Raw genomic sequence first — 25,929 nt, 5'->3', positions numbered from 1 at the left:
CAAGTTCCTCAGACTGGGTAGAGGGTTCCTGATCGAAATAATCAACAACTCTGTTCGCCTGCTGCTCTGTCAAAAGGGAAGACATCTCTAATCAGGGCGGAATGCTTCCTGCTGCTGCTGCCACCCTCAACCTGATCATGTACTTGACGTGATCCACCAACACCACCGTCACTCCATTTTGTTTTAGGAGTGGCAGGAAATTGCTGCTGCTCTCGCTCCATTGTTTTGGGGCAAAAAAGTTTATTGGGGAAGGGGTATGAGCGACAGAACCAAAGTAAAATAAATCCACCTAACTTGAACTAAAAAACAAAAAAACAGATAAGTAAATAAGGGGGTGAAATAAAGAAAATAATTAAAAAACAAAATAAAGAAAACAAAAACAAAAAATAAAAAAAGTGACCCTAGAAAACAAAAAAAAAACTTGCACTACACTCAACTAATCAATCACTTCTCTCACTCTGTCAAACACTAAGCCTGTGGCCTGGCTGGCTCTCTCTAACCCACTCCACACAGCAACTACTACTAGTACACTACACCACAATCTATCACTCAAACTAACAATCTACTGTCACTCCTTTACAAATACACCTAGCTAGCTACTACTAATAGCTCACACTCAATCTAATTCTCTCTCACAGTCTTAAAAAAGACTTTTGTTTTATATACAGTCTTTAAAAAGACTATTGTTTTATGTTGAAATAACTAATATGGGTCTGTCTCTCCTCTCTCCAAAACAACAGACTGAAACCCACAAGCTTTGTGACTGTCACACCTCTCTTATATACAAAATGGGTGGGATAGCTGATGATAGGTAGCTAGGAGCTGGTTGCTAATGTAGGATTGGTTGGTTTTTGTTAAGACTCTAATTGGTGCAAAAATTCCGATTTTAATGCAGAAATCAGCGTGTTTTAAGCTTCTATCCCTTCCGATCCTTCTGATTGGCTTAAAAATTCTGCCTAACAGTAAATGCAGCTTTTACACGCTTCTGATTGGCTTTTAATTTCAGATGGCTCTAAATTCCGATGAAATTCTGCATAGAAATTCCGCTATTTACCGATTACCGCTATAGATGTTCCGTTCCGGCACACCGGAACAGAACTGCCAATTTCCGACCAGAATCGCGGAAATCCCAATTCTGCGGAATCTGACTAGCAACCCTAGCAAGGACTCAGATCTTTATACCGGCACTTGTCCCCTGCAGTAGAGGTGAATGATGATGGCAGCAGTGGCTCAGGCCCTGAACGACAGAAGCTCAACAGTGACTAGTGAAAACATGTTGATGGACACGCAACGTAACTTCAGAATAGTGGGAACCAAGCCTTACAGTACTCTGTCACTACTTTCATTGGTTTTTACCTAGTAGTGACAAGTTTACTTAATAGAGAAGAACATTGCTTGAGCCACCCTGTGGTCAGCGTTCACTATCACATACAAGTCCACCATCATATCATAAGTGTGCATATTTACATGAGCCTCTAAAACCCACAGAATAGTGTTCTTAACATAAAAAAAGATTTATTTTCTTCATAAATTAATTCCATAACCTGTTGTTTTACACAATGACTATACCACTCACATAAAAGTTAGTCTATTAGTGTAGATTATTGCTTATGTCATTTTAACATCCATTGTTGCTGCGAACGTATAAGAATGACAATGACAATGACAGCGTGGGGGTTGTTCATTCTCTTCACTTCCATACTGCGCTAAACACTTTATCTAGAATAAATAAGATGTCACCGCATTTGCATATAATTGCCATGTTTAAGTACAGTTAGTCAATATGTTATGTCAAATCTAAATTGTCTAGAAGTACAGACATTTTCTTGATGTAGAATATTTTTACAAATTTTTGTATTTGATATTTATGGCGCACTACGCTTTACTTTTTAGGACCAAATTTCCAGCCCAATCTATTTTTGGCTTACTGAGAGCTTAGCATCTCACCGTATGAGAAAGAACACATTTGAACAACAATAATAAGATGTAAGTAATCAGTCATTTTTTTTTTGAGTTATTATACACCAAGTTTGTAGCAGTTATATTTCAAATATAATTCTGTTGACTCTTGTACTGATTAAACACATTCAAGACAGAATGGGTGTAGCATGAAAAGTAGGCCCCAGATTCTAAAAGGGACTTAAAGGAAATATATGGTGGTGGTTTTTTTTTTTCATTAAAGTGCAGCTAAAACTAAATTCTAAAAATAAATTAGAGTGCATCTAAAAACTATCTATATCCTCATTCATTATCTACATATTACTTACATAAATGTCCTGCTTAGCATTTTGTTAAAACTGCATGTTGAAAACCAATGCAAAACTGACTGACTCATTCCTTAACCCCTCCCAGGTATGCCCAATAATGATGTGAAACCCGCCTACTCTCAGCCACACCCATTCAGGGGAGCAAGTTAGCGTAAAGCCTCATACACACATACCAGGCAGCCGGCATTGTAGGCAAAATGATGGCCAAGGGAGTACCTATAGGTCACTAGCCTGACAAATTCTGTTGTTAAGGGGATGGAAGTGGAGGGCCAATGAAGGGATAGATGAGGAGTATCACACAGTGGGTGGAGTGAGTGGGCAGAACAATGCCTCCAGCCAACACTTGGCCAAGTTGATCTCCCAGGTGGATTGTGCACAGATATTCTAAGGGGATTTGGGTGGCTTTGTAGATGCTCAGCAGAGGCAGTGATTATTGACTGACTTGACCAAGTTGCACCTAGCTTATGTATGTTTGTTTAGAGATAGAGTAGTTAAGAAATTGATGTAACTGCATTGACTGCGTATAGTAGAGTATACGAAGTAGAGGTTGTGGGGATGGGTGAGGTTTGCCTTAAGTAGTGGACATATCGGGGAGAGGGTAAAAGAACGTTCTCCTGTCTGATAGCATTAACTTTGCACAGACTTAGGGCTTATTTCCACTGGGGTACACTTTTGTTTCTGAATCAGATGTGGCACCCATGCAGTTTCAAAGCTGCAGCCGAATAACTATAGCCCTGCCAGGTATTTGGATGTGTGCTGCAGTAAACTGCAGCAAGCCATCTGAATCAGACCAGCATGCGTGGAAACGCTGTGGATTCCACACTAGTAGAAGTGGGCCCTTAACAACATGAATTTATGGTGATAAGCAGATCTATCAGCATGGGAGGATGTGGATGTAATGTGGAGACATTACACATAGACATATTTCATTTAATAGTTAGGGTCCTGCTTCAGGTACACTTACACATTTTTATACTGTTTGATGTTCCACATATGGTGATATGACTGGCAAGCTTTGTAAAGTCTCCTTTAAAAGAACAGCTGCAGGCGGTGTACTGCCTGCCAGCTGCTCCCATGAACCTGCCGGTAATTTATCAGCCACCAAGTCAGCAGACTAGGTTTTTAGGGTTAAACTTAGAGGCCCATTTACTGTAGCAGTAAAGCGAGACATTTTCCTGCTAACAAAAATTGTCAAACTAAAAGGTAAAGATCCTATAAAAATCTCTATTATTAATATTTTTTATGCTGGTAATTAAATATATATTATATATTATAATAATTATTGTTATTATTAAAGAGAGTCTGAAGCGAGAATAAATCTCGCTTCAGACCTCATAGATAGCAGGGGCATGTGTGCCCCTGCTAAACCGCCGCTATCGCGCCGCTAAACGGGGATCTCTTCACCCCCAAATCCCCCTCCGTGCAGCGCATCCCCTCTTCCTGGTTGGGGCAGGGCTAACCGCCGCAGCCCTGCCCCACGCGCGTCTGTCAGCGCGTATCTCCGCCTCTCCCCCGCCCCTCTCAGTCTTCCTTCACTGAGAGGGGCGGGGGAGAGGCGGCGATGCGCCGCTGATAGACGTGACTGGAGGCAGGGCTGCAGCCGTTAGCCCTGCCTCCAGGAACGACCAATTCCACGACCAAGGCTTGCGGGGGTGGGTTTGGGGGTGAAGGGACCCCCGTTTAGCCGCGGGATAGCGGCGTTTTAGCAGGGGCACACATGCCCCTGCTAACTATGGGCTAGTCTCTTTAAATAAAACAAATATGCTTAAAAAAACATACAAAATTTCAGTGCAAAGAGAACCTCTTTAACTGATTCAGCCAAAAATGCAAAGTAAGGCCTGTTTCCACTGCACGCAGATTGGATGCAGAATGGATGCAGAAAAACTGACTCCAATGAAAGCCTATAGGCCTGTTTCCACTAAACGCAATTTTTCTGATGCAGATTTTCCCATAGGCATTCATTGGAGTCAGTTCTTCTGCATCCATTCTGCATCCAATCTGCGCGTAGTGGAAACAGGCCCGTAGTGTCAGAGGCAGCTTTTTCACCTCAATCCAGAATCCAGCTGGGAGTGGCATTAGATCCAGGGCACTAGGGAGCGAGCTAGCGCAGATTTAACAATCAGATAAAGGCAGCAGCTAGAAAGGGATCTCAACAGACACTTTCTCACAGTTTTGTAGTGATAGGCTAACAATAGCTATGCATAATGTACCTGCTTTTGTTTTCATTTTGACATATTTTGATGATAATGCTTTAAAATCATCTGACTTTATGTATATTGCCATCTCCCCTCTTTTCATTGTTTACATAACTGCAACAGCAGGAGAAATATTACATACTAAAGTACTAAATATGCCAAAAAAGGAAATGATCACTCATTTACCTGTAATTAACTCTGTCATAATCTTTATTGCACATGGTTAATGAAATAGTAAAACAACACACAGTGTCCCGATGCTCAGTTAAAATACCCCATAAAATGCTTCCAAAGCATCGCAGAGAGCTCCATTATAACAGTGTGCTGTCCATCTACACTCTGTGATGGTTCCATTTATGGGGCTATTTTTACCAAGCGTTGGGCTTCTGTGTATTCCTTTACTGCTGCATGAAAAAGCTGGCATTAAAGATTACACTCAACACATCATTTTTTTTCTCTAGCTACCTGAGTTGTGGTAAAACTACAGTTAAGTCGTTTTACCTTTTGCATCGTTAATGACAAGCAAGAGACCAGGAGAGACCACAATATGCATTTATAGTAACTAGAGTCCTTCCTTGAGTTGTTTGAGAGATTTAAAGGGAACCTTAACTGAGAGGGATATGGATGTTTCCTTTGAGGCCTCTTTCACACCAAGACGTTGCGTTTTAGGGGACGTTAAGGTCGCATAATATGCCCCTAACGCAACGCATGGTGGTGTTGAAGTTGGACGTCAGATTGAGCCATGTTATGGGGCTCTTGGTGTGCTGTTTAGGTTCTATCCTGGGAAGTCCAGATCTTTTCAATGATTCGGATGATTCGAATCGGATCTTTGAACCAAATCTTTGAATCAGTTTACTAGGGAAGCAGGAAGCAGGGGTGCAGCAGATTGAGAGGTGCAGGAGAATGAGGGCACATTGAGGGTGCTAATGGGGAAGGGAGAGATGCAGCAGGAAGATTGTGCTTGTACACAGAAGCTGCAGTTCCTGTTTCTTCCAGATATCCACTGTGAACCAAATCGTTCATTGTGATGATCCGGATGATTCGACTCACAAAAAAGATCCCGATCAAAGATCCGAATCGTTCATGATCTGGACAACACTACAGTGCAGTGAATATTAATTAGCCATGTGGCTAGGAACAATAGCGGACTCTCCCCTTAGTGAGCATGTGCAAACAGTCTAACGCGACTAAAACCACCTATAACGCATAAACGCACAGCATGCTGCACTTTCATTGAACGTGCAGCGTTACACTGTAACGCAACGTGGGCACTGTGAACAGCCCATTGATTTTTCATTACTGTAAGTTGGGCTGCGTTACAGGCTGCTCTAACGTGCACCTGTAACATCCCACTGTGAAAGCAGCCTTAAACAATACCAGTTGCCTGGCAGTCCTGCTGTTCCCTTAGGCTGCAGCAGTGGCTAAATCACAAACCTGAAACAAGCATGCAGCTAATCCAGTCTGACTTCAGTCAGAGCACCTGATCTGCATGCTTGTTGAGGGGCTGTGGCTGAAATCATTAGAGACACAGGAACAGCAGGAGAGTCAGGCAACTGGTATTATTTGAAAAGGAAAAACCCATATCCTTCTCAGTTTAGGTTCCTTTTAACTCAAGCAAGGGAAATGAAATCCGTTGAGAAAAGTAATAAAAAAACACAGTGCATAAAAACATGATAGAATGTTTACTGTCTGAACACTGCCCACCCTATTTTCACAGCAGCTATACAACCTCTCTTACCATTTAAGGCGGTTTCTTTTCATGTTCATACCACAATGGCAGCTTTTAGAGGTTAGGCCATGGGGGAGATAGTTATGCACACTTGCAGCAATGTTCAGTTAAGCTGAAGGGAAGGTACATGTTATTCAGAAATCTCAAGTTAAAAGTAAATTATTAGTATTATTTATTGTATTTAAAAAGTGCCAACATATTACTCAGCACTGCACAATAGATATATGTGGGTAACATATGAGGTAGGACATACAAGCAGCTCACAACAAGAAACAAGATCATAGGATGGGGTTGAATGTGTTTGGTAACAATAGTTCAACAATAGTTCAATGTCTTTGGTAAAATTCGATTGAGTATGTGCTAGTCTGTGAGAGGGGTGTTCGACAGTGAGGCAATATTAAGGCTGTGTGCACACATGGCTGTGCGTGAAAGGTCGAGTTTTCTGTCATGTCTGGGGGGGGGGGGGGTTGTGTGCATTTTTAGTGCGTTTTTTGTGCGTTTGTGTTTTTATTTCCTCATATGCGTTTTTCTAGCGATTTGCTTGCATTTTTACTCATTTGCAGTTCGCTTTTTCAACATTTTGTATGCGTCTTCAATGCGTTTTTGAATCGTGTTTTATGCAAATCACTAGTAAGACAACAGGACGCGGAAATACATCAGAAATCAATGTTTTTGAAAAAACACATAGAAAAATGCCTACAAAACGCATTACATTGTGTTACCATTGACTTTCATTACGTGCATTTTTGATGCGTTTTTGAAAATTATGCAACAAAACCAGCATTATTAAAAACACATTTTTGAAAACGCATACAAACGCATTTACGTTTCTTATATGCGTTTTTTGATGTGGCCCATTGACTACCATTAGCGGCAAAAATGCTGCGTTTGTGTGTTCCTAGCCTTAGCCAAAAACACTAGTGGGAGGGTCATGCCAGAGGCTTACAATGTAAAGGCATGCTAGATTACCAAGCATGCAGCAAGGGTTTTTTGAAGGGGCTGGCAGTACTCAGATATCTGTGCTCTGGTCAGATGCAAGTGCTGAATGGCTTCATTTGTCTCCTCTCCACTAGTCTCACATCATTTTAGTTCACAGGAGTTCTATTCTTGAAGGTAAGAACTATGCTTCATACACAATGGCTTAGCTAACGAGCAATTGGCCCAAGTGTATATTTTACAATGGGATCCCCCAAGCATTTTATACATACCAATTGATATGGAGCATTACAACATGTCAAGGACATCTGCAGTGTTACAGTACCCATTAATGATCTTGTTTGTGCCGTCTTCCTACTTCCATGTAATATTAGGAACTACCTTAAGTATTCATTCGAAGTATATTCACTCAGTTTACCTGTCATTACATCGATTTGGTAAGACTGTACAATAAAGATTGATGGGCATCTTTAGGGAGATGATAGCAGGCGGGGGGTATAGTTTAGGTGATCAATACCTGCACAGCACCAGTGAAAAGCTAATACAGCAGTTGAAGGATGGCCCCTGGTGAGAAGCAGATCATGTGGGGTCATGGCGCAGGAGGCGCGGGAGGCATCTAATAGACATCAATGTATTCATAATTGGGCGGCCAGGTGGTGATTTGGGCACCCAATGTGGGGGTAGTAAATAGTAGTGTAGCTGATCGGCTACAGATATTGGCACTGGAGGGGGAGGTTAGTTTCAGGCACTAGGAGGGGAGGGTTCAAGTGAGAATGGGCGCCAGGTTTTTCTATAGTAAAATATTGGTATTTAAAATACCTGTATGCCCAAATCATGCAATGTGGTGCTATACATACTCCCTCTGCTGCAAACACAGTGAATCCAGCGCAGGAGACTTAAGCACAGCTGGCGCCACCATAGGCGGTGATAGGAATTACGGCTATAGCAGTGCACAGGGAGTAAGTTCGGCGGCGTCAGAAGACGGAGCTGAAGTTACTTATAAAACACTATAATTTGGCCTCCAGCAACTGCTGGAAGCCAAATTATTTCATTCCCCACCATCCATGGCGGCCTGGAGGGGGAATAGTGTCTAGTGCAGCCGGGAAGTTGTGCAGCAGCTGGATCAGCCATATACCGGCTGTACCCTGCGCCAGAATCTCCTGCGCTGATTCCTCTCGTACTCTTCTGCTGGACCCCTCTGGTCCAGGGGCCCTGATGCAACCTCTGCATCCCCTATTACTAAGCTGCTGTTCTTACATACAGGTGGAACTCAAAAAATTAAAATATGCAAATGTCTATTTATTTCAGTAATTCAACTTTAAAAGGTGAAACTAATATATAAAATAGCCTCATTTGTCATAATTTTGATGATTATGGCTTACAGCGTATGAGAACCCCAAAATCAAGATCTCAGACCATTAGAAAACTGTGAAAATGTTCAATATTGTCTCTCATCAGCTAATTGATCCAAAACACCTGCAAAGGGTTCCTATTTCATATATTAGTTTCACCTTTTAAGTTGAATTACTGAAATAAATGGACTTCTGCACAATATTCTAATTTGTTCAATTTCCACCTGTATAACAACGCCATTAGTTCTGAGTACCACTTATCTCTCCCCATCAGTAGTATAATAATTAATCAACATACAGAGGAGCCAGTATTTTCCTCCAAATATGTTTCCATTCATTTCAGTTCACAAATAATAATTATTATTATTGATTTATAAAGCGCCAACATATTCCGTGGCGCTGCATGTGTGTGTTCTCTGCTGTAAAGTGTAAACCATAATCGATAGACATGTAATGCACACAATATATAGATGTGTAAAGCCTTGCCGTGTGTAACTAATTAAGCCACCTTCAATCCTGTAATACAGTATGGGAAAATCAGATGACAATCATTTGAAATGGAGTTAAAAACAGAAAAATATAACACTTGTGGCATGTTTATAGTGGTTTTTAATAAAAGTAGAGTTCAAAGTGACACTGAGGCGGAAGTACATTTTTGAGATAATGAATTGTATGTGTAGTGTGAATAATTAATAGAAAGCAAGTCGCAAAGAAAAGAGTCTCATATTTTTATTTTCAGTTTCATGGCTTTATTCATAACATCATTCTGTTATACTTGCAGTTTAGAAACCACACTCTGTTTTTTAAGCTGTAAAACAGAGCGGAGCTAATTTGAACTTTCCTGCAGTAAAACCTTATCTCAAGCTGTCTCTCACTGTTTCTTGGTTGTTTGAAGGAAACCAGAAATGAAAGCTAAAAAAAAAAATCATACATACCTGAGGCTTCCTCCAGCCCCTCTGACCTTATCACTCCCTCAGCACGTTTCCCCGCCTCCTGGATCTTCGGTACAGGGCCCCGGTAACTTAGCCAGTCGGGGCTCACTGCGCATGTGCAGCCTGCTCTGACACACTCCTGTTGCTGGGAAGTTTCTGCTCCTGTCCACGGGAGAGAGACAGGGGAGCGTGCGCAGCTGCACTGCACATGCGCTGACTGGCCTGACTGGCTGAAGATACTGGGACCCCGTACCAAAGATCCAGGAGGCGAAGGACTGTGCAGAATCGATCAGGCTGGAGGGGGCTGGAGGAAACCCCAGGTATGTATGATTTTTTTAAGCTTTCCTCTCTGGTACACTAAGCTATTCAGAAAACAGGGCTGAGTTCAAACAAGTTGGTCAAATAGCTCAGAGAAGCTATTTTGCATAGATAACATTTCAAGTGTTTTAACTCATTCTGCACTAGTAAACAACATGAGACTTTTTCTTTGCTACTAATGTTCTATTTGTTATCTGTACTACACATGCGATGCATTATCTCATACGTTTATTTTTGCTTAAGATTTGCTTTAAAGCCATTTTTAGGGGTCCAACAATTACTTTAAATCCTTTTTTTTATGGAGTTCCCCTTTAAAACTGCAAATATTAGCGCTTTCCTTAGCCCATGCAAGTAATTCAAAAGGGGAATTGCCTAAGAAACAAAAAAAGCAACGAAAAAAAATATCTACTTCCATTTGTTTGTCATTTTCAAAAGTATGATATGAACTAATCTGTTTCTTTCATCCACTAAATGATTTACTGTATACATGTATTCTGGCACTCGTGTATCATAAATGTATTGCAACCCTGACTGGCAGGGAGATAAATCACTGAAGGTAAAATAAATCAAATAAATATTTAATTATGAAGCTGAATCCATAACTTGCCCCGGGGAAATCTGTGGATGGTGTTTCTTTAGATTCAGGCAGTAAATCCTGCTTTGTATGGGAAGATGCAGATGTATTTATTATCAGGTTCCATTCAGCATATTATGCCACTTTACTAATGTTTGCGTCAATTTAGATGTGAGGAAGCCTCTATCTTACATATTCTGCATTGAATTAAATAAGCCATAAATGTTGCAGTCCATTGGTTCATAGATACTGTAGTTTAATGTTACTGCAGTCCCATACTTCCTACACATTACGGCTATTTGGTTTAGTCCATTGTTATAAATGTATTATTACATATTGTTTCAGAGCAGTGGCGAAGCAATAGGGAATGCAGGGGTTGTGACTGCACCCGGACCCTTGGGCCAGAGGGGCCCTCCCTCACCTGCAGTATTAGCGCTTTATTAGTCCTGTAATGGTAATAATCACTTCTATAGATACTTTGAATAGTAGTAATCAGTAACAAACTGTTCCCCTCTTCTGCTTACACCTCTAGGACACCATAGCTGTCCTTGTTGGCAGGTTTTGGTGCACCATATCAATTGTAATGTATAGAGTGCTTGGCAAGCCCAATTGTTTCCAAGAAATACATTTCCATGAGACAGTGTGTGATTTATAAATCATATGAACAGCCTTAAAACTCACTTTTTAAACATAACCTAAAAACACAAGGGGCTGGATTCAAAAAGCCCCTTAGCACGCCTAAAGTCCTTTAGGACGCGCAAAGTTTTGCACGCTAAGTTAGCGCACGCAAAGTTTAGCGCTGCGCAGTGCGCGCAAAACATTGCACCGGGGGCGCCTAAACCGCCGCACCGGGTGTGCCCAAAATGCCGCACAGTGCGCCGTTTTGGGCACACCCGGTGCAATGTTTTAGGTGCACCCGGTGCAACGTTTCGCGCGCACTGCGCAGTGCTAAACTTTGCGCACAATCAATAAAAGCTTTTAGGCGTGCTAACTTAGTTACCACCCTTTTGTGAATCGAGCCCCATGTCTCAAGGTACATACATTATTTATTACCCCCACCTTGTTTCCTTCCTATTCTCTTAGATTGTAAGCTTACAAGGGCAGGACTCTCTCACCTTTTGTCTCTTGGAAGTCAATATACATTTTGTTACTCATGTCATGTTACATTTGTCACTGTAATTACTATGATACCTACCAATTCTGTATCACGTACTTATGTCTGGATTTTATGTATACCACAGACTGTATTTTTATGTACCCGTGGTCATCTCTTAAAGTGGCCATACACAATACAATTTTTTAAATATCTTTCAATTGAAGAAATGCAAACAATTTTTCTGACTGATTGTAACATTTCAAAAATCTGACCAATGTACCACACACAATCCTACACTCCTAATCTTCTATTTTCGAATAAAATGGTAAATTCAGATTTCTCAAACAAATAAAAAAATGCTTTCCTTTTTCGGTAAAGCCAATTGTTTTTTATCAAATTGCCATAAAAATTTGATCATTTTATTGTATCGTGTGTGGCCAACTTTACTCTGTACCACATAATATATACTGTTTTATAAATTTATAATAATAATAATAATACTGAATATATACAGATGTGTCTCAATAAACTCACATGTCATCAAAAAGTTTATTTCAGTAATTCAGTTAAAAAAGTGAAACCCGTGTTATATAGGGTGTATTCACAGATATACGGTAAAGTTGCAGTATTACTGGTATTCCCAATAGTAAGGTAACCAGTTGTACAACTAGCGGGACCCATGTTGCCTTAAAGAGGAACTGTAACCCAGGACTGAACTTCATCCCAATCAGTAGCTTATACCCCCTTTCCCATGAGAAAGCTTTACCTTCTCTGGAATAGATTACCAGGGGGGTCCGTATGGCTGATATTGGGGTGAAACCCCTCCCACAGTGTGATGTCAGGACCTAGGTCCTGACAGTTTCCTGTCTGTAAGCCTTGTTGCATTGTGGGAAATAACAGCTCTTTCCTACTGCCAAGCAACCAGTATCTCCCTCTGTGCATACAGTATGTATATCTATAAAAAAAACCTTTTAGCCTATTGCATTTTAGGGGATGTGGTTATAGATAATGGCAATTGGTGCTGTCTGTTTTTTTATGTCTGCCAGTAGTAAAGATGATTATGTGCAAGCTGACTGTGGATCAAACATCATAAACAAATGACATGGCTAATATCAATCATTTCTATCATCTACTTTTTACTACTCAGTTTGCAATGTATTGATTTATTTTTTCCCCTTTTTTGCTAAAGTTCCTTTTTAATAGCATTCGTGGTTGGGGTGTCGTGGCACTCTATGGGTAAAAATACAGAAGACAAAAAAGGGAGCCCGATAGTGCAGTATGTCAATAGTAGGTGTGTGGAGAAATCAATTGATTTAAAGGGCTACTCACAAAGGAGGGTTGCAAGGGGCAACCGACCACAGGAAGCAGGTGGAGACCATAAACCCGACTCCACTCGGGGTGGTCCTGGACGGACCTGGTTGCGGTCGCTCTCTTAGACGAAAAAGGATGGACAAAACATTAACCGTGGTAAAACAACGGGTGTTCTGTCACCACCCCTGCCCTACACATGTACGGGGGTATCCCTTATTGTGCATTTTTAATAGCATATATGTTTTCACACTACTTGCGCAACATTTACTACCTTAGTGTTGTAAGTACCAGTAGTATTGCCAAGCACTCCCTGCACATGGCACCTTTACTATAATTCTGCGAACACACCCCATAGATGAAGTATATCACTCTGTGTGTAATGCAAGTAGATGCATTACACACAGAGTGATATACTTCAAGTGTTCATTTCTCTCCATTTTCCTGATTATGGCATATAACTAATGAAAAGACAAATTGTAGTATATCAGAAAATTGTGCAATGAACCCATATAAAATATGAGTGTGTACTTTTTGAAATGAATAAATACATATTCAATGATGTTCTGAATATATATATATATATATATATATATATATATATATATATATATATATATATATATATATATATATATATATACAGTATATGCCCTTCACTCACGTTCCACATCATGCTCCACGTCACTCACATGCCTTCTACGTCAACCCGGAAGAAGGAAGGATGAGAGTGATGTGGAACGCGATGTGGATCGGCTACAGTTAGCATCATGGGTAAGTTAACCTCCCTCTAGGAAGTGCTAATCTTAATTCCAATACCAAGTTAATACCTCTTAATTCCAATAACAAGCCTAGTTAATTTGCTAAAGCGCTCAACTCCCAAACTCTCACCCTAGGAATCCCAATCCCTTTGCGGAAAAAGTATTGTGCATGTGGAAAGAACCTTGTTTGTTTGTTTGTTAGTCGTAATTAATTAAAAACTATTGCATTGTGCAAAAAATATCATTATTAGTACACCGTATTCTGTCATTTAAAGTTAATTTTGTTATGTGTATTGTTCTAGCATGCTTTATTCTGCTTATCTAAGGACTAAAAAGTTGCACACAAGTCATGCAAAAACCACTTCTCAAGAGAGTATGTTGAGGTCCACTGGTTTCCACTAGGATTGTCAGATCCATCAGCTGATGCTTAGCTGTCAGGCCTGTGGCAGTTGACCTTCTTTTCTGGTATGTTAGGCTATTAATCAATGCAAAAAAGGAAATACATATTTTTCATGGAGATCTTGCCCTTATAGCCGATCCTTGGTTTTGTGCGTCTTGTGTCTTTTGCTGATTCTGCTACTTTTACCAACTGTTTGAAGATTCTGTTATTACAGCAAGATTTATTTCATATCAGAAAAACATTTTATTCTTTAATTCTTTTCACGACCCGATAAGGCACAGAATCAAAGTGTTATATTTCATAGGCTAACAGAACTTATTTAAACTAGACCTTAATTAAAATCTATCAACCCCTACCCACTTTTCTCCTCCTTAATTAACTATATACTCTACAAAGTGCTGCAGAAGATGTCAGGGCAATATAGATACATAATAATAATAATATGGTAGGACACTAGCTATGACTATGGTAGGGAATAGTCAGCTTATCTGAGGACTATGTGCTCTGTAAAATGCTACAGAAGATGTCAGGATAATAAAAAGACATAATGATAATATGGTAAGAGATAAGATTATGACTATGGTAGGGACTAGACTGTGAGCTCCTCTGAGGACAGTCAGTAACATATCTATATACTCTGTAAAGTGCTGTAGAAGATGCCAGTGCTATATAAATACATAATAATAATACGGTAGAGCATTAGACTATGGCCTCAATTCACGGAGCATTATCAAACGTTTATCAAACACTTTATCAAACGTTTGATAATTCACTAAGGTGTTATATATTTGTTGAACGTTTTATCTGTAAAACATTCGATAAATATATAACACCTTAGTGAATTTAAAATGAGATTTTACCCATGAGGTAAATTATCAAACGTTTGATAAAGTGTTTGATAAACGTTTGATAATGCTCCGTGAATTGAGGCCTATGTGTATGGTAGAAACTAGATTGTGAGCGCCTCTGAGGACACATCTGCATTTAAAAAAAAAAATCACGAAGATCAGCTTTGTAAGTTGTGGTAATGCAGGAGATAAATCTGGACACACTAAACATGTGTGAACAGTAAAAAAAAATGTGTGCACAGGCCCATGGGAAAGCCCAGAGTCCATTCTAAATGTCCATTTGTCTTCTGGCTTCCACTTTAGGAAATGGTTAAGAATCAGAATTAATGTTTAAAGGTTGGTACACATTAAGGGTTCGATTCAATTTACTTTTTCTCTTAGGTGATATTTTTTACACACTATTAAAATGCATTTTAAGTGACCAGCAAGTAAGAAAGTGCTCAGAATAATTTTGACAGTACTTTTTTTTTTAACCAATTTTGGTACTTTTGGTGCTGAAAAATTATTTTAATCAGAAGGGAAAAATGATATCCTAGCTGAAAACGTAGAAGAAAAAATACATTGAATAAGGGCCTTAGCCTCTTGCGTGAATGGCTTTGGCTTACTGCACAGGTCAGCCACACTGTGTATGGCAGTACAGCTGACAGTCGCACTCTCAGATGAAGGGGGGCGCAGCCACAAGAAGATATCAGACAAGGACAGTGGGCACTTGCTGTGCATTTCTCTGCGCTCTGCTGCCAACACTCTGCAGGGGCCTTGGTGGAGCACTAGGTATGGGGGAACCTGGGCGTCCGCCTGCACTGTGGAAGCGGTGGCAGTTCCATCAATGTGTTAATGTATTAAAAATGTATTTGCAGAGTGTGGCAATAATGAATCCCTCTCTGATCAGATGTTGCTCTGTTGGTGAAATTGGGTGACCATTTGTCAGTGTATGGCCATCTTTAGAAGTATTCAGTACCATTTTGATTGGAATAATTCCATAATCCCTATATGCTTTAGGGGGCAAGCAATAGTGCACGGTTCCAATCCTTAGCTGATCTAGTGATGTCTCCCGATAATGTAGCCAGTTGCTTACACGTTTCAAAAGGGAATGTCTCTCTTCGTCAGAGCAGGTGGACAAAATTCATTCAATAAATAAATATTTATTCTAGCACCATGCAGTTTTGTTTTGTATTATTGTATCTCAAAGGTGTTTGGGGACATACTCCAAAGGCAGCTGCATTATATTGCTGGCACAACTTAAATATTGGTATTTGCATTCATCCTAGCAATGCATGCCTTACCTAGGTGATGTGAGTTACGCTATTTAGGGGGAGAGCAACAAGCAATGTTAACTCTGCTTCATGAAAAAAGCCTTTGTTGGACAACTGAGTTTCATATAGGCATTAAAAGAAAGTACAGTCATCGCATTGAAATAAGAATTGTTATTAATAATTTTCACATACAGAACCGAATTGAAATCAATGACATTTTTCTAAACTTTTAAACAAAAGTCAACTTTTCTTTTAAGTGAATATGTCATGATAAATACATAGAGGCAGCTATTGCAAGCATCCTTTGAAGTGTCATTAGTTTCCTTTCTGCAGTGTTGAACTTCTGTCTGAAATATATTCTAAATTAACCAGCTAGAATAAGTAAACAAAACAGATGTTCTGACTTTCATTCTCCTGGCCTACATACTGATGTGTAACTCACAATGCATTTTACTCTGCTATGATGACTATTCTCTTTTGTCTAAAATCTAAAACAGTGTTTGAATGTTAGGAAACCTGAGCAAGCATCTTTTTTTTTTTTTGCTTATTTTGAAGCACCCATACAAACAAATAAAATCATACTTTAAACTTCATGTCATTCAAAGCAGTGCACAGGGGATTAACTGTGTGCATATTAATTATCTGTAGATATGAGAACCAATGCATTTACTTTTAGAAACCAAGTCAAAAATTGCAATGCCTCTTGAAACCCATTTCTAGTGACTGATGGCAGGAAAATATGAAAATATTAAAACACAACCTTAGCTACAAGTTGACAAATTTATTTAATTTTAAGCAACACCAGTTGCGTGTCAGTCCTGCTGAATCTCCGTCTTTAATTCTTAGCCATGGACCCAGAACAAGCATGCAGCAGATCAGATGTTTCTGACAAAAATCTGACAAGATTACCCTTGCTTGTTTCAGGTGTGTTATTCAAACACTACTGTTGCCAGAATGATCAGTGGGACTGTCAGGGAACTGGTATTGTTTAAAAGGAAATATGGCAGCCTTCATATACCTCTCACTTCAGGTTCCCTTTAAAGTACACCTAGGACTTTAATTAAAAAATTCTTATCTGGATCCTAATGAGGCTTTCCCTGTCCTCCTCAGCCAGCTCGCACCCCAAACAAGCAGCCACAATAATATTTACACTGGCCTGTCAGCGCAGGCACACTCACGGCTTTCCATTCTGGCTTCAGCGGGAAATAGCCCAATCAGGTCCGCTGTACTGCACAGGTGAGAACGGCTCATGCATGTGCAATAGAGGGGGACCTAATCAAGCTCGGCTATTTCTGCCGGTGTCCGAGTGGAAAGCCACTGGTGTGCCTGTGCACAGAGTCGGCAATCGGACTTTTGGAGGTGCCAACAATGAATCCCCTCTGCTAAGGAGGACGGGGGTAGCCTCTTTAGGATCCAGAAGTGTCCCCCTTCCAATATAATTACCCCTGAGGGGCACTTTTTTCCTTCAGGATCACTTTAAATTTGATATTACTTTTCTGACCAAATGTTTTGTATTTTTTCACTAGTTTGGTGCTGAAAATGTGTATTGTAAATAAAATGAGAAAATATCTGTGAGAAACTACGGTACATAAGAAATGTGATTAAATCAGGGTTCTCTAATGTATATAAACAGTTTTGCTGAAGTCAAGAGCTAAAATGATTTTCTTTCTTGAAAAAAAATATATTACACCGGACTACCATGGAAATGCTGATCCTATAATCACATTTTATGGACTGCTGATTCTGATTATCTAAGTGACCACATGACCAGCAGACATGGGAGCTGAGAGCAGTAGCTTCCAAATAATTATATACAATTTTGTTTTTGAAAATTGATTTACTCTAAAACATTTCTTCCTGTTTTGTCCCTGCAGGATCCCAACCGAAAATAGTATCTCCAAAACAAGACTGTGAAGAAAGAAAGCAAGAAAAAGTCTTAGAAAAAGGTAGTGAAAGTGGTACGTCATGTAATGAACTGTCTACGTCTAGTTGTGATAGCCAATCAGAAGCCAGCACTCCGCAAGAAAACACATCTGCACTTCAGCAATCGACATCCCAACAACAGAATACCTTAACTTTGGACCGCCAGTCAAAGAAGAGCCAAGTCCAGTGGGCACCTCCAGCAGACAAGCGAAGGAACAGTGAGCTTTTTCAATCCCTAATCAGTAAGTCACGGGATAACAACCTGTCTAAAAGGAAAGTCTGCGAGAAGCCAAGCATTGAGGAAGAAATGAAAAAATGTATACAAGAGTTTAAAAAAATAAAAATTCCTGATTATTTTCCAGAAAAAAAACGCCCATGGCAGATGGAATTACTAGAAAAATATAATGTGTAGGAGTATTCTAATTAATAACGACATAGGTGTGGTTTGTGTGTACGTCTGCTCAAGTCCTTTAACTTCACAGCATATTCCTGAATGATGTCCCGAACATCTCAGTAGTTGGGATTTATGAAAACCTCTTTTATGTCCTTGACTTTTATAAACATCATCAACTCTAATACTCATTCCCGAAAATTTCAAATGTTCCTCTAAAGAGTTCCCTACAACGGGAAATAAAACAGAACACGGCGCATGTCTTCACATTTACGACGGTACGCTCTCAAGATACCTTTTCACAACTGTCTTTATTACTGCAATTTTCAATTACTTTTATGATGAGGAATAAAGCATTGATTACAAGATAAATGTCTGTAGTTAAAGCCATTAGACATTTCCAAAATGCTGTTAACATAAATGCAATAAAATATATCTATAAATATAGCTGCATGAACCTAGCATTAGAAATAAAATACAATTGTAAGATCCATTTGAACTTTGGCCTGTGTCAATTTCTAATTCAGTATTGAGTTTTACTCCATGGTATTGGGTGCATCAGTGGACATTGATTTCATATGATGTATTGTGTTTTCTTTTTTCCCCAAAAACAATTTAATTGTTCTCTAATGCTAAAAAGAACTGCTGATTGTGTGAGAGTGTAATCCATGTGCTTTTCACTTTAGCTTGTTTGTACACGAAGTACTAATGGTCGACCAGATGTTGTATATTGTATGGTATAGGCAAGATAGCATATGGATTAGTATGGTATACAATCCCACAATAAACTATCCTATTTTCTACATAATGATCGAAGTGTTGATTGTATCTGTAGTAACAGTTATATAAGTTGAAAAAAAGACATCTGTCCATCAAGTTCAACCTTTTGAGCCTTTCCATACCTTAAAACAAAGGAAAGAAAGCAACAAGGGCAGAAATTCTGACTGGATCACGGTATCAACTTCTCACATCTTGTAATCTTGTACATGGTGTTGCCATTCAAGGTAAGAAAAACATCCAAGCCCTTTTAAATGCAAGGGTAAATTTAGCTATATCTACTTATTCCACATCTTAACCATCCTGTAAGGAACACCTTTCTAAATAGGTGGTAAAAATGTATTTTCCTCCAAGGGCAGTTAATGTGTACTTGTCCTTGTACACACCTAGGGATAAAATAGGTTGCTGGCCAAGCTTTTACATTTCCCTCTGATTGCTTTGTATTCCATCTACTAGGTCAATAATGAATAAGTTGAAAAGAACTGGACCAGCACTGAACCTTGTGGGACCCCACTGCAAACAGTTTTCCATTTTGAATACAATCTGTTTACTACTACCTTTGGCTTCTGGCCATTAGCAGGCTCTCAAGACCTGCCATTAGTAAACCTATGTTGATAATATAAATAATGAGATTATTCTGTAGTATAATATTTTGCAAAGTGTCCCTAAGGATACTTTTAAACAGTTTACACACAACTAATGTTATGTTAAAGGTCTGTCTGTAGTTTACTGACTGATTTTTTTTCCTTTCTTGAATAAGAAGAAAATATCATGTGTACACCAGTTACAAGGAACTGACCCACTTAAAAAAGAATCACAGAAGATAAGAGAACTTTTCATATTATCATATCAAGTACAATGGCATATCGATAACTGAACTAAACTATACTTATATTTCTTTAAATATTGTAATATGTCAACCAATTTTGGTTTAGCTGAAAACCCAATTCCAGCAAAAATGTTTTGGATTGAGGGAATAAGTGTTAAATGCTTTGAACCTTACAGTTTTTTCTAAAATCAGTGTCCCCCAGGCAAAGGTTTTAGTACAATTTCTGTCCCTGAAACCACCTTGGATATTCTGAGAACAGGAAATAAGGGAGAAAATTAAAGCTCCTTTTACACATACCATGTTACGTCACTATGCGGTACTCTCCCCTGCTGCAGCTCGTCATAAGGGCAAGGAAAGTCTATAGAGACTTTTATAATTACGCAATGTGTCGTGCTGTGCAGGAAGTAGTCAATCCCATCACAAAGTCATCTGTGCATCACCACATGATCCATGCCTACTGCACAGATTATGAAGTAATGCAAATCTATTGTGACGCAGTTAGTGTAAACGACAGAGTGTGGTGCAACTCGGTGCGCTTGTTTGGAATGACGGGAATCCTGGTGATGTACTTCCTGTCTAGCAGGGAGTACTTCAATGAATGGGGGCGGCCTCTGATGTGATATCACTACATGCGCCTATGTCACCTGTTACAGGTGCTACAGGCGCTCATGGTGACATCAGACACCAGAGGAGGCCAGGAGTCATTGCAATGGACAGGTGAGCCTTCAATACTCACCATAGGCACAGGTGGAGCTCATTTACACTGGGGGAGGGAGGGGCACAGCAGGATAATTCCCAATAGATTTCATGCTGAATTCTATTGGAAATTGGTGTGTAGTGTGTGGACAGGTAATAGACCCCTCTCCTCTGATCAGATTCTACCAGAGGGGAGTCTATCTAATGGTCGATTTGGTGGCAGATTGAGTGATGAATGGTCACCTGCTGGTTGCATATAATATGCTGTAAATAATGTTTTAGAGCAAAGTTGAAATGCTGGGTTATATTCCGCTTTAACATACTGTGCTTTCTAATAAGCTTATAAGTCAGGTGACACAGGGGAGGCATCAAATTACATCTTGGGATTAGACACAGAAGAGGAAAAGGAGACAGGCTAAACTCTCTAAATATGTACAGGGTGCATTTCTCTATGTTTTCCGTCTGTCCTGGGAAAGAGTTCAGGTCCACTTTACTATGATTATTTGTTTTTACAGTATATACTCCACTCTGCAAGTAAAACTTTTAACACCTAGTCTATTGTCATTAACGATGTGCGTATTGAAAGTTCTGCATTATGAATACAATACATGTGCCTAATCTTTTGTTTGATTCTTAGTGCTGTGCAGAATTGCCTTAGCTAAAGCAATTACCTTGTTTGAGTTAAAAGGTTATATTCTGGCAATCAGTGGATAAGGCTGGGAATACCACACTGCTGGATGAACCCAATCACATGTAAAATAGTTCCAATTACAGGCTTGATTGAATAACGCTATTAAAGAGGAACTCCAGTGAAAATAATGTAATAAAAAAAGTGCTTCATTTTTACAATAATTATGTATACATGATTTAGTCAGTGTTTGCTCATTGTAAAATCTTTCCTCTCCCAGATTCACATTCTGACATGTTTTACATGGTGACATTGTTACTGTGGGCAGATTATGTAGCTGGTCTGGCTTTAACAGACAGCTGTAAGCAGCTATTTCCTGTCTGAACATTGTTACATTGTGGCAGTTTGCCCAGAGTACCGTACGGTACCAAAGCCTCTTGTGGGAGGGGTTTCAGCACAAAATCAGTCATACAGCGCCCCCTGATGGTCTGTTTGTGAAAATCATTATTTTTCTCATGTAAAAGTGGGTATCAGCTACTGATTGGGATAAAGTTCAATTCTTGGTCGGAGTTTCTCTTTAAATATTCCAATGAACCAGCCTTGCTCAGTTATATGCATGTTTCTGATAGCAAAGAATATGGAACCACAAAGTTCCACCTCACACATATTGGAAATATGATGACAGATTTTTCTTTGGTTGTGAAAGCATTTATTTTGCTTTTATTGTGCAAATTTAAATATAAGATGCATAATCTGAAGCGAAAGAAACCTTATGATGATTTGTATGTGTAGTACAGATAATGAATAGAAAATTAGCAGCAAAGAATAGAGTCAGTTATATAGCTTTAACATTGCGGTATACTGTCACAGTTGCAGTTTTAACCACTTGAGGACCCACCCTTTACCCCCCCTTAAGGACCAGCGCTGTTTTAGCTGATTTGTGCTGGGTGGGCTCTACAGCCCCCAGCACAGATCAGCGTGCAGGCAGAGCGACCAGATCGCCCCCCTTTTTTCCCCACTAGGGGGATTATGTGCTGGGGGGGTCTGATCGCTCCTGCCTGATGGGTGTTGCGGAGGGGGCACCTCAATTCCCCCCCTCCCTCTCCTCCCTGTCCCCCCTGGTGATCTGGGCTGCACAGGACGCTATCCGTTCTGTGCAGCCAGTGACAGGCTGTCCCCTGTCACATGGCGGCGATCCCCGGCCGCTGATTGGCCGGGGATCGCCGATCTGCCTTACGGCGCAGCGCCGTACAATGTAAACAAAGCGGATTATTTCCGCTTGTGTTTACATTTAGCCTGCGAGCCGCGTTCGGCGGCCCGCAGGCTATTCACGGAGCCCCCCGCCGTGAATTGATAGGAAGTAGCCGCTCGCGCGAGCGGCTGCTTCCTGATTAATTAGCCTGCAGCCGGTCCTGTAGCTGCCACTTTGCCGACGCGCGGCATGAGTGCGCAGTCGGCAAGTGGTTAAAACCACACTCTGGCCCATATGCAATTCACTTTTTCTCCTATGTTTTTTCCTAGGTGATCATTTTTCATCTGCTCTTTAAAATAACTTTTCAACATTTGGAAATTAAAAAAAAAGTATCAAAAGTAGTAGAAAAGGTACTTGTAAATTGATTGTGTGTATTTTCTTGCTTGCTGGGGGTTTAAAAGGCATTTTAGTGACAAGAGCCCATATGCAATTCCTTTCTTCACCTGAGTTATCTCCTAGGAGATAATTTTCATCTTCTCTTCAAACTAATTTTTTAAGCATTTTACAATTGAAAAAAATACCCAAAAGTTGTTGAAAAAGCACTATCAAATTTATTTTGAGTATTTCTTGCTTAAGAATGAATCCAAAGTGTGTATAAACTTTTCACTTTAAATGTATTTCAGGAGCTAATCCATGTGGGTATTATTGTACATGCCAAAGTACAATCTTATAAATGTTTTATCTTTTTTGCAGATCACAAAATGTACTTTTGGTGTTTAAAGCGGATCTGAGAAGAAAAACTAACTATAACAAGTAACTTGTCTATATATCTCATCTAAAGTTTAGATAGTTTACACAGCAAATCTAGCTGCAAAAAGCTTCAGCAGTTTATGATTATTTATTCCTGTGATACAACGAGAGCAGCCATATTCTGTTTGTCACATTACACACAGGCAAGCTAATCTGTATCTCCAGCCCTCAGCCTGTGAAAACTTCACTCTCCTCTCCTCCTCCCTCCTCCTCTCTGCCTCTGAAATCTCTGGCTAGTAACCTCCTCTTCCTCCTGCCCAGACTGAGCTCCCATAAGCCCTTGCTACTAAGGCTCAGAGTGTCATGGCACTTTGGAGAAGTTGAGGGCGAGGATTAATTAGTTCATAGGTAATTAGAGTATTAAAACAAAAACAAAAAAGTATTTGGCTTGAGGAATGCCCTATAAACTATATGAAAGGAACACAATTATCCAATGAGTAAAAGCTTATCTCGGCTCCACTTAAAGGACCATTATTATGAAAAGTTGTGAAGTTAACAATACAGGTACATACAGTGGCTTGCAAAAGTATTCGGCGCCCTTGAAGTTTTCCACATTTTGTCACATTACTGCCACAAACATGAATCAATTTTATTGGAATTCCACATGAAAGACCAATACAAAGTGGTGTACACGTGAAAAGTGGAACGAAAATCATACATCATTCCAAACATTTTTTTACAAATAAATAACTGCAAAGTGGGGTGTGCGTAATTATTCAGCCCCCTTTGGTCTGAGTGCAGTCAGTTGCCCATAGACATTGCCTGATGAGTGCTAATGACTAAATAGAGTGCACCTGTGTGTAATCTAATGTCAGTACAAATACAGCTGCTCTGTGACAGCCTCAGAGGTTGTCTAAGAGAATATTGGGAGCAACAACACCATGAAGTCCAAAGAACACACCAGACAGGTCAGGGATAAAATTATTGAGAAATTTAAAGCAGGCTTAGGCTACAAAAAGGTTTTCAAAGCCTTGAACATCCCACGGAGCACTGTTCAAGCGATCATTCAGAAATGGAAGGAGTATGGCACAACTGTAAATCTACCGAGACAAGGCCATCGACCTAAACTCACAGGCCAAACAAGGAGAGCGCTGATCAGAAATGCAGTCAAGAGGCCCATGGTGACTCTGGACGAGCTGTAGAGATCTACAGCTCAGGTGGGGGAATCTGTCCATAGGACAACTATTAGTTTTGCACTGCACAAAGTTGGCTCTTATGGAAGAGTGACAAGAAGAAAGCCATTGCTAACAGAAAAGCATAACAGGTCCTGTTTGCAGTTTGCCACAAGCCATGTGGGGGACACAGCAACCATGTGGAAGAAGGTGCTCTGGTCGGATGAGACCAAAATGGAACTTTTTGGCCAAATTGCAAAACACTATGTGTGGCAGAAAACTAACACTGCACATAACTAAGAACACACCATCCCCACTGTCAAATATAGTGGTGGCAGCATCATGCTCTGGGGTTGCTTCTCTTCAACAGGGACAGGGAAGCTGGTCAGAGTTGATGGGAAGATGGATGGAGCCAAATATAGGGCAATCTTGGAAGAAAACCTCCTGGAGTCTGCAAAAGACTTGAGACTGGGGCGGAGGTTCACCTTCCAGCAGTACATCGACCCTAAAGATAAAGCCAGGTCAACAATGGAATGGTTTAAAACAAAATATATCCATGTGTTAGAATGGCCCAGTCAAAGTCCAGATCTAAATCCAATCGAGAATCTGTGGCAAGATCTGAAAACTTCTGTTCACAAACGCTGTCCATCTAATCTGACTGAGCTGGAGCTGTTTTGCAAAGAAGAATGGGCAAGGATTTCAGTCTCTAGATGTGCAAAGCTGGTAGAGACATACCCTAAAAGACTGGCAGCTGTACTTGCAGCAAAAGGTGGTTCTACAAAGTATTGACTCAGGGGGATGAATAATTACGCACACCCCACTTTGCAGTTATTGATTTGTAAAAAAATGTTTAGAATAATTTATGATTTTCGTTCCACTTCTCATGTGTACAGCACTTTGTATTGGTCTTTCATGAAGAATTCCAATAAAATTGATTCATGTTTGTGGCAGTAATATGACAAAAACTTCAAGGGGGCCGAATACTTTTGCAACCCACTGTACATCTAAAATGTACATTTCTTCCAGTGTAAAATGCACTATATTAAATTACTTTTTTCCTATGCTGCTGTCACTTACAGTAGGTAGTAAAAAGCTGTTAAATCTGACAGATTTTGGACTAGTTCATCTCCTTATTGGCGATTCCCAATAATACCTTTATTCTTTACAAAAGAACTCCCGCAAAAGTATACACAAAGGTGGTCAGCCTCCTTACTCATTTGCACACTATTTTGGCAGTCGGGCTGAGCAACTGCCATTCAGTAAGTGTTTTTGTACGTTAATACATGAGAATCTCCCATGAGGAAATGGACTAGTCCAAAATCTCAGTCAGATCTGTCAGATTTTTACTATCTACTGTAAATGACAGTGCTGCAGGAAAATGTAATTTATAGTGCATTTTACTCTGGAATAAATCTATATTTTATATGTGTGTTTTAGCTGAAATAATTGCTGATGATGGATGGAGGTTTTGGAGATCCTATAGCACTTCCATCTGCTGTATCTGAGAGGTTCTCTACAGCAGTTCAAGTGCAAAGAGCTAGGACCTTGACAATACACCGCACAACACAAAGTCAATTCACATTCCATCAGCAAGCAGCAGGT

At 39.9% G+C, this 25,929-nt stretch overlaps 1 protein-coding gene across 1 annotated transcript in view; it reads left to right on the top strand.

Moving 5' to 3' along the window:
- Positions 1-19,071, top strand: part of KCTD8 (potassium channel tetramerization domain containing 8) — a 156,412-nt gene extending 137,341 nt beyond the window's left edge. The window contains exon 2 of the mRNA XM_068268250.1: positions 17,844-19,071. Coding sequence (XP_068124351.1) covers positions 17,844-18,304 — 461 coding nt within the window. The 3' untranslated portion in view covers positions 18,305-19,071. The remainder of the gene's footprint in view (positions 1-17,843) is intronic.
- Positions 19,072-25,929: the final 6,858 nt, after the last annotated feature.

The sequence above is a fragment of the Hyperolius riggenbachi genome, chromosome 1 (assembly GCF_040937935.1).
Source record: "Hyperolius riggenbachi isolate aHypRig1 chromosome 1, aHypRig1.pri, whole genome shotgun sequence".
Lineage (NCBI taxonomy): Eukaryota > Metazoa > Chordata > Amphibia > Anura > Hyperoliidae > Hyperolius > Hyperolius riggenbachi.
Note: the sequence above shows the minus strand (reverse complement) of the source record. Positions and strands in the feature narration are given on the sequence as shown.